Source organism: Cydia splendana, chromosome 20 (assembly GCF_910591565.1).
Source record: "Cydia splendana chromosome 20, ilCydSple1.2, whole genome shotgun sequence".
Classification (NCBI taxonomy): domain Eukaryota; kingdom Metazoa; phylum Arthropoda; class Insecta; order Lepidoptera; family Tortricidae; genus Cydia; species Cydia splendana.
This window is the reverse complement of record NC_085979.1, coordinates 12,403,628-12,413,872: the sequence shown is the minus strand read 5'-3', so window position 1 is coordinate 12,413,872 and position 10,245 is coordinate 12,403,628. Positions and strand designations below refer to the sequence as shown.

The window sequence follows — 10,245 nt, the reverse complement described above, 5'->3', positions numbered from 1 at the left end:
ACGCCAGCCAATCTTATAATGCTTGTATTATGACTAATAAAAACAAGATAAAAATTCTAATGTAAATATCTATGATTATTGAAACAACGTAGAACTATAAAAACTGACTAACAGAAACTAAAGATAAGCACTAAAAATTCCTTTGCGGTGGAATAAAAAAGGATATCGCATAAGGTCATCGCGTCAAAGATAGCAATAGTGCGAAAAGTCAGTACGAAAGAGATGCGTAAGACGGAAGATTAGTATCGAAGGCTATAGTGATTAGTGATTAGTGATAACGGTAGGGGGAAAATTGGCAGTTCATGTCGGAAGGAGCTATTCGGCGCGGTTGCGCATACGGCGACGCACGGCTGTTTCAGCTCCGTAACTTTTATGTGCCCCTGGTACTCGTTACGGTAGTTTAGTTTAATTTTAGTGGTTTTAGTGTAAAATAGTTTAAAAAAATATATTATTCAAAATGAGGATTCAAAGCTTTTTGCGTCAGTGTTTGGGGACAACCATAAGTAAGTTTTTTGTATATTTATATAATTATAATTATTTTTTTGAGTAAAATTTTATTAGATTTAGTGGTACTGACTGAGCGAAAGCGAAGGTCGCCATTTTAACCTGGGTAAAAAATACTTTCGTACCTACGTATGTCTTATATGACTTATATCTATCCGGATCTTCTTTTCTTTAGGTCGCATTTTTCATAAAGATTAATGTAACTTTTTTTATGTCTCTTCAGTTTTCTTTTTTTTTCATAATTGAGTAACCTAAATACGGGGATTCATGAGGCCCTACAGCTCACAGAGCCACTAGTTTGAATTAGTGCATGTCGCATGTTAAATCATACTGCAACCACTTTAATAAAATATTAAATAATATTTAATAGTATTATTATTTTCTATAAAATAAGAATAAACCCATTAATGGACTAGATTCAAAAAAACCTCATTGGCATTTTATCGTCCTATAAAAGTATAAATACTACGTAAATAAAAAATACAAAAATTTAATGTCATAAGGTGGTCATTTTTCGATTACAATACAAGTTGCACCCTATAAAGCGTTAAGTATACAGATGTAGGGGTAAAGGGGTAAGTATACGTATTTTCACGGAAACGTAACGTTAGTTAAACGATTATGCACTGCATCTGTAGATAAGTAGCCATAATTAACATAATATCACTACAAAATTGTCAAACATTTAATAGTGTCATTATGTCGTTACAGAAGAAGTACATATTCACTTAATGTAACGTTGAAAATATTACTTGTTGAAATTTAAGATGAATACCTCAGTACACATTGCACACCTCATATAATTCATCAGCAACAAAGATTCATCATCAAAATAACTATTTTTTTTATCAATTTATTAATTTTTCACGCCACTGTTCGGAAATGTGGCAATAGATGGTCTAAAACCAAGCTGGAAAGTAGGCAATAGCTGTAGCACCTGAACCACCACTACTACAATGTTTCATTGTTAACATCATCTGTCATTGGTAACGGTTCGCTACAGCAATGACTATCATTTAAAACATAAATATTAATAAAAGGTCTTTTTTGGTGCAACTTTTTCCTTCAAAAATAAAATTAGGTTATTTATAGGACCAATTTCTTGTTTTAAAAAAAAAGGAAATGTCAAAACCATTCATTCATTCACTCAGTTCATTCGATTCACGCTTAAGGCGTTTTTTACTTTTGTAGCTGTTTGTGGTTTTTTAGCAAAAACGCTTCTAAGTTTAGAGTCGGTTTGAAGCAAACAACAGAAAAACGACTCTTAAAAGTGATAAAAAAAGTAAAAAAAGGCGGGATCGGAAAATACTTACTGAATTGGATAGTGTAAATTGTGTTTGACTAAAAAATACAAGAAACACATATCTACGCTCGCTATCAAAATGAGTTCTTCTAGTGAAGAAAATGATATTCTTACGCTGACGCCTACCGAAATTCAAGAGACAGCACAGGCAGTGGCTAGTAATTTGCTACCAGAGAAATCGCGGGCTAGAACTTATAGTTATGCAAATGTTTTCTTATTTCCTCGCAGTAGTCGTGAAAAGCACTATGTAATGTCTCGCCCGGAAACGCTAAAGATGGACTCGTATTATTTGAGGGCCTCCACTAACGTGTCGGTCCTCAAACTCACTCGTCCATCATTTAGCGGTTTTCCGTCCTCTCCTACAATGTACTATAGTAACTTTATTTTACCTCGCCGTCTGAGTATCGTACTACAGCAAATACACTCCACAAAATTAATTAATTGACAAAATGACTAGGGCTTGTTACATGAGCGGCAGCGTGTACTACCGTAAAATGGGGTGAGTAGGGATTACGAGGGCAGTTGGGTTATGAATGGGGCAAGGAGGGATGTAGGAGGGTCGAATCGTATTTTTAGACCAGAGTTATCACATTGTTATGTAAATACCTACTTTATTCTCTTGAGAAGTCAAGCTATTGTAATATTGTGTCAATTCTAGCAACACTACTACTACTATCCCATCTCACTCAATTCCTATCCCCCCTAACCCTTTTTTTTACTACGGGGTGAGCTGGGATTTCCTACTATTTTGTGTTTATCGTTGAATCTATGAAATGAAACGACAGACTATCATAATAGTCTATATCGATAGACTATTGAAAAACTAAAGTTCATACTAGCGGAACACTTTTAAAGTACCTATATACATCAACGTGCCACATATAAAAATAAACTTTTATTGAGGTTTGAACGTCGGATTTGTCCCAACTCACCCCATTTTACGGTACACGTGTTATCATCACCATACAGTAGGTAAGTACCTACAAGCTGCGACATAGCGTACTTCGAAATTGTAACACGAGACTTGTAACATTCTAAAATGATTCTCTTGTGAACTGAGAGCGTTTTCACGTGTCCGATCTGATATCAGATACGACCACACAGAAGTAAAAATTTAAAAAGCGCCTTGTTTATAATTACTTGTAGGGTCTCTATTGTTTCCCATAATATTTTAAGTCATAATGTATTGTTTGTCCACATTTTCGTTAGTCATAATTTGGTTTTTCTCAGAAACGCGTAACTTTTCAGGATTACCATAAAACAAACCTAACCTATCTGTAGGATAAACCCTACGAAAATCCTGTAATTTAACGGTTTCAGAATTATAACTAATGATAATCTGACAATCATTACATTATGACTTTCAATAATTATGTCAAACAAAGGGACCCCTTACTGGTATTGTTTAAATGGTAACTTAAAAAAGAACTTCATGCCATAAGGTACTCTCTAGCAGCTTTTATCCAAGGATCATCCGCCATGCGTTATCGGATCAGACTATGTGAAAGCGCTCTGAGACAATTCGATGATGTTGTTTTTGCGCACCTGGCTCTAAAAACATAACATTGCTACGAGTGTTATGCTTCCAGTGGCCTTCCCGAAGTTCCTTCTCGGCTCCGGGACCGTATGGCCGTCCTACGCCCTGCTCATCCTACAGAGCGCGTCCACGCCCCTCTCAGGACCCATCAGTCTCTTCGAAGAAGCCCTCATGGGCAGTCTACCCTACATCTCGAGCATATTCATGTCGCCCTTCGGTGGAGTCATTGTAGATAAATTTGGGAGGAGGTGGAGTGGTATTTTTACTAATGTTGTAGTTGCGGTAAGTTTCTTGACCTATTGTTATTTTTATACCTAGAGTAGGTATATGTACAGTCGCCGTCAGATATATCAGAGTGGCTAAGGTGCTCAAAATTATCTGAACAACGCGCCCTAAAGCCTTGAAAACGAAGGACGAAGGACAATGTGAAAACGTTCTTACAGACACATTTCATTCGAACATACATACACTGACATCAGAATGATTTTTTAGTCATATTATTGAAGTGTTTGTTGCAGAAAGTTGCTATAATACAATACCTAATCTTACCTCCTGTCAAGATAATAACATTATTGCCTGTTTTGATAGAAAAAGGTAATATAATATCCATTTATCTTGTTTTACTTAACATCACTATCAACAAAAAATAGCGTAATAATTATCGCGGACAATGGAATTTTGATGGTGAAGTGGACCGTGGGTGGCCCAAGATAGATGCTTAACTTTTTCGCTTGGGAACTTTACACTCATATATTATGCTCGGATCTCAATATTAGCATGTGTACACAACAAATGTGTTCTCTTTTTAAACAAAAAGAAAAGGGCAGAAGCACTGTTTTTGGCTACACTTGAACCGTTTTTGATCAGTTTGAATTTAAATCAATGTACCTATATAGAACACTATGGTACCTATTAAAAAATGTTTTTAAAGCTTTATCATATTTATTGTAAATAAATTAATTTTATCGTACATTATAAGATAAATGACAACAAAGGATACTGTAGCCACAAGTGGTATACTTCTGCCCTATTTTTTCTGCACAAGCGTGATGAAAAGCATTGTCTGTACTTGTATTGTATGCAATACCCGATACATTTTGCTAACTACTACAGAGAGCAATCAATGAATTCAGTCGATTGACCAAACAATCCCCTTTCGCCTTTAGCTCCGGGCTTCAAGTCACACTCGTTCGTGAATTGTTGTTTATTTACCGCCTTTACACTCAATGTATTTATTGCTGTTCTTTCAGGTATCGTGGGTATTTGTTATTTACGGGACAACATCTCCTATGTTATTAATTGGAAGGTGCTTATTTGGCGTGAGCGGTGGTTTACTTATGCAGGTATTTTTACAAGCTTTTGTTTAACTATTTTGTTAGTGTTGGTCAAATATTGGATGCTAAATTTGACCCACTTTCCGATTTTCGATTGAGCTGAAATTTTGCATACTTACATATGTAAATCGGATGATTGTCATCAATGCAATATTATGACGACATGGAGCTGATCTTATGATGGAGACAGGAGGTGACCATGGGAACTCTGTGATTCAACAACGCAAACTAGTTGTGTTTGGGGTTGTTAGTATTATCGCGATGAATATTTGTTTCCTGTGGAAAGAAAAGTACTAATAGCCAGCGATAATATCTTGCACTAAAAAAAAACTTAAGTATATAGTTTAATAATAAGTTGACGCTATATATCTTTAAAGCTACAAAATTTATAAAGTCGTGATAATACTCGAACATAACTAAGAACTACGACAGAACAGCACCACCGCAACTAAATTAGTTGATTCGGGGATAAATGGGAACATACAAGATTTCAGTAACAATCCTACCCTACCAGGATACCATAAAAGGTTAGAACTTTATTATCAAAAGCAGACAAACCTTCGTATCCATCTGGAACTATGAAGAATCAGAAGATATTCTGAAATATTAGTTATTTGTAGTGGACGACGATCGGTTGTTGCGTCCGATCCACAGAAATTAACTCGTAGGGCTACTTTTTCTATCTTCTGGCACTTTTTCAAGTAACTAAATTTAGAGCCGCAACACATTAGTAACTCGACATGATCTTGATCCCCGCTATGCCTAGTGTGAGGTTCACTGCAACGTACTTTTGTTTGCACTTATAAAGATATTTAGAATTTTGATTTGATTCGCAGGTAGCCTGGGCATTCGCAGCAGAAGTGTCCGAAGATGCCTGTCGAGGATTCATGTCTTCCATGCCATCAGTCATGTACGCTTTAGGTGCCCTGGTATCCATAATCCTTGGCTGGTTGACCACGTACCACAACATCGCATATATAAACTTCGGCCTGGCGGTCGCGAATGCGTTCACAATGTGGTTGCTTCCTGAGACCCCGGTGTATTTGTGCTTAATTGGAAAACATGAGGTAAGTTGATACATCCCCTAATAAATCAGTAGTTATAAGGTTTCCAATACGGATTGTAAAAAATAAATACATACAGATCGACCTAATAAAAGCTCGTTGAAAAGTAATCCAGAGTAGCAGATAATTTTGGCGCCTTGTTTCATCCGCTATCCATTCCTCTATAAATTTCATTAAGAAAATTTTATGTACCAATTTATATTACTAATAGGGTTATGGTGAAGGTGTGGTCAGGGCTATTTTATGAATAGAATGTTGCACAATATAAACAGATCGAGCTTAGTCTATTTTTTCTTGCAGGATGCGTTGAAATCGTTATCTTTCTACCGTGCATCTACGACCAAAGACAAGGCTGTAATCGATGAGATGGCAGAAATTAAAGCCAATCAAGACAACAAGCAGAAATCTGTGACACTAGTGCCGACTGAAGGTAAAACAAATTGACATAGATATAATAGACTGCAAGTCCAAAGTCCAAAGATACTCCCTTTTGAGTGTTACGTCCAATGTGCATAAAATCTAATCCATAATCCATAAAGCCCCCTGTTAAGTCGGCTTATAAGCATACGGACATGGTAACTGCAAAACCCTACAATGATCATGGCCTGACATGCTCTCGGCCGGTTTTATTATTGGGGGTATTAATATTGGGGGTTTTAAGGAAAAATGCACATGCTCTAATAACGAAACTCTAAGGCAAAGGATTTTATATAATCAATTAGCTGTGATCCAAGCTTCCGTATGTGGGATGTATGTTGCCTTTTTAACCGACTTCCAAATCTAAAAGGAGGAGGTTATCAATTCGGTTGTATCTTTTTTTTTGTTCATACTATAATTAGGTAGGTACCTAGTTAATAATGGCTATCATTAGATTATTTTTTTCCAGAACCCGTGACACAGGATCCCGAAAAGCAAAATCTAGCGAATGAAGAATTCGTTGCGCCTGCAAAACTATCACCTATGCAATATTTCCGTAAGATTATTTTTTCCTCTGTTGTCCATCTTACATTAAATTTATCATTTTGTTTTGAAGACTCCTGCAATTTTTTGTCTCTCATTCCATTCTCAGCTAAATATTTCTATTATAGCACCTACGAGTATTAACGGTACCTAAAGCAAAAGTCTTTATCTTTGATGGTTCAAACCTATTAACTAGCAACTTGCTTGAACAAAACTCTCTAAAGAAGTTAGAGGGTTTAGTTACTTTTCAGAAATTTGGAGGACAATCTTTCCCAATTAAAATTGAACAGCTAGAAAAACGTGTCTGTTATTTTAAACTACCCTCTAACATATATCAAAATAAATCAAATCGAAGCCGGACAGTTGGGCACCTTTCATTGTTAGTCCAGTTACAATTAGGTAATTTTTTCTAGGTATTTCTCCTGGAGCGCGCTGGTCCTTTATCGTCGTCACTATAATTTTGACTCTCTCCATCTTCACGGGAGTTATCGCCATCCAAGTGTACGGTGGAACTCTATTCCTCAAGGCCACCCCCTCTCTATCGCCTGACTTGTGCGCCGTTCTTCTGGCTTCCATCTTGATGGTGGGAGCCATCTCTGGAGCAGCATGCACGGATTTGTTTGGCAGACGGGTAAGAAACATTTCAAAATTGATTGGAATCGCATGAATTTATCGTTACGTATGAAAATCCTTCCAACTATTGAAGAGAATTGGAACTGCCGAAATTTTCACTTACATACTACGTTAGAGCATGCTGCATTCAGCAAGAGGTTATTAATTTGGATCTGTTGCCTGAAAATCTACACTACGTTCAGCCAGGTGCCTAAGCCCATGTAACGATAAAAGAGGCGAAGTTTAAATAGTATTAGATGCAGATCGAAAGAGACAAAAATACTGACATCAATATTTAGTGTTCTTTGATTGAGATATTTTGTCATAAGTACACTAATTGTGTAGCTTAACTTCAACCTCGGGTAAATCCATTCGACCCTCTCAGCAAATATCTACCCTGTTACCTTTTCTTAATACCAAAATCGCATAAGCTGACAGATGGATTTACCCGAGTTTGAAGTTAAGCGACTCAATTGAAGTCAGTATTTTCACGACATTTGAAATTTCCACTGTCGATATCTATAAAATCCATGCAAAATTATATTTACGAACATTGAGACATATAATTCTATTTTAGTTTCTACGACTAGATGATTTGATACTATGTCAGATTAGACTCTCCAGAAAAGTCTCATCACAAATACGATTTTCAATGATATCTTCAGATAAAAATTTTCGTTCCTTATTTTTCAGATCTTACTGTCTTCGGCATCTGCTATAAACGGTGTCTGTATGGTGCTGCTGGGTGTTATGATGCGCTGGCCATTTGGCCCCGAGTGGCTGGTGCCAGCCGTCATATTGGTCTTCTGCTTCGTTTTCAACTTTGGCGGTGGCATGATACCGTATGTGCTATTGGCCGAAGTATTTGTTCCTGAGGTGAGTTTTGGCGTTTTTCGTTAACGTCTGTCAAATCTAACGAGCTGTTGATTATCTTTTGTACAGTCACCTGCAATAATATGTTACTCTTCGTAGGCCGCCAAAATATGTAACAGGCTCTTATGGCTCTACAAATAAGATCGTGTCAGATATTTTTCCGGCCTTCGTTGAGTCACGTATTATTGCAAGTGACTGTACCTATCCATAATTTTGACATTATCGTATGTTGTCAGACCGTGAATAGTCTGCAGCGATTTTGATAGCCCACGCAGTGCAAGTGTCATTTTAAACGTCAAACTTCTATGAAATTATGACGTATAAATAACAGTTACACTGCGTGGGCTATCAAATCCGCTGCAGACTTTTCTTGGTGCGACTCTAGAAATTTAACAGAAGTTTTCTAATGTGGTATCATGTTTTATAAATGTGTGTCTTACCTCACTAGGCAAGTATAACGATAGTTACAGGAAAAGAGAGAAAGGCATAGATGATAAAATATGAAAAAAGGTGAATGTGCTAAGAAGACACAAAATTAAACAGTGTTAGAGTTAGACAAAGAAAAGTCTGCAATGATTTTGATAGCATAATTTCATAGAAGTTTGACGATTAAAATACACTTTCACTGCGTGTGCTATCAAAATTGTTGCAGACTTGTATGGTCTAACTCTATAGATAAACGGACTTTGCAGATATACCAACTTGACGATCCTTTTAATTTGCTTTGCCTTTTAATTTTCTATCTACTTACAACAATATATTTCAATTTGAAACTACTTTCTTACAGGTAAAAGGCTTCTCGCAATCCATTATGATGCTATGGCTGTACCTCGTCAACTTCATCCTTCTTCTCGTCTTTGTGCCAGCAGTTGAATTCATAGGCCTGCAAGTTGTTTTCTTCGTATTCGCGGGCTGTGCCTTCGCCTGCACATTATGTACCTATTACATGATACCAGAGACCAAGGGCATGAACCCTTATGTCATCGAGGAGTTGTTTACGGCGAGGATAAAGGAGGGAAGGCGGTGGGCGAGACCTATTTCTGACAATAAGTAATGTGTACAAAATAAGATTGACAAAAATAATTTCAGGGACAAGTCTTATTTTAGTTATTATAGATCTGTGATGATTTTCAACAGTGGACGTGAAGTACCGAATGAGCAATTGATGGCCAATGTGATAAAATTATATCATATTAACTGTGTTTGGGCTATCGTAGCTAGAATTGGTCAAACCAAATTTGTCAGTACATAAGACATAAGAACAATAAAACTATACTCGTCCTTTTCTTTTGGGTGCTAGTACTAGTATAAGACAAAGATAGTATCATTTTCTGTCTATGTTTGAAACGAGACAGTCCTTTGACAAACTATATAATAAGAGGTTTATAACCAGCAGGCGTATTATGGATAGTTTTATCCACGTGATAAAATAACTTTCACTTTTTAACACCGGGTGCTTGAAAGCGACGCGACGTATATCACGCTGTCACGTAGACAAGAACGACCATCATATCCGTGCAGAAGTTGGATGAAATCGATTGATGACGACAATATGATGAGGTTTGTATTGAACCTGAACATGACAGTGTTTGGTCACGTGACACTCCAAATAAAATTTCAATTAAATGTTTTAAGTTCCTGAAATGGGTCCTGAACTAAGTGTTCTCTAGAAACAAAAGGTGTACCTATGTAATTAAGGGTCGGTTGCACCAAACTGTTCGTATCGTTAAAGAGTTCGCTAAATTTTTATGTATGGAAAGTTTCATAGTAAAGCGCCGGGGCGCGCCGGCTGACGTTGATCAGTCTGTCAAATGTGGTTGGTGCAACTGGCCCTAAATGTGGTATAAATAACCAGTGATATATCCTATGTACTTATAAATAACTTAATTTAATAAAATAATTATAAGAATTTTCAGCTTGTTTTATCTCAACATTCTCAACTGAATTCATGGTCCAAGTAGATTTTGATTTCTAAAATAATACTTTTTCTTGAAAAGTACAAGGTTGGTTGAAATATGGTTCTGTTGTCATTTTTAGCTAGCTATTTTAATAGCTTAA

At 36.6% G+C, this 10,245-nt stretch overlaps 1 protein-coding gene across 1 annotated transcript; it reads left to right on the top strand.

Annotated features, from left to right (window-relative positions):
- The first annotated feature begins 271 nt into the window (after positions 1 to 271).
- On the top strand, positions 272 to 10,080 carry LOC134800560 (solute carrier family 2, facilitated glucose transporter member 6-like). Its single transcript, XM_063773047.1, has 9 exons — positions 272 to 503; positions 3,397 to 3,626; positions 4,595 to 4,687; positions 5,515 to 5,745; positions 6,043 to 6,172; positions 6,629 to 6,715; positions 7,116 to 7,333; positions 8,008 to 8,190; positions 8,975 to 10,080. Exons 1-9 carry the CDS (start codon positions 458 to 460, stop codon positions 9,239 to 9,241), a joined length of 1,485 nt encoding a protein of 494 aa, XP_063629117.1. The 5' UTR covers positions 272 to 457; the 3' UTR covers positions 9,242 to 10,080.
- Positions 10,081 to 10,245: the final 165 nt, after the last annotated feature.

Excerpts from the sequence above, each read along its gene's own strand:
- LOC134800560 (XM_063773047.1), top strand. The coding sequence starts at position 458 with ATGAGGATTCAAAGCTTTTTGCGTCAGTGTTTGGGGACAACCATAA. Across the intron at positions 504-3,396 it reads GTGTTTGGGGACAACCATAA|TGGCCTTCCCGAAGTTCCTT; the intron begins GTAAGTTTTTTG and ends TTATGCTTCCAG. Across the intron at positions 7,334-8,007 it reads CGGATTTGTTTGGCAGACGG|ATCTTACTGTCTTCGGCATC; the intron begins GTAAGAAACATT and ends CTTATTTTTCAG.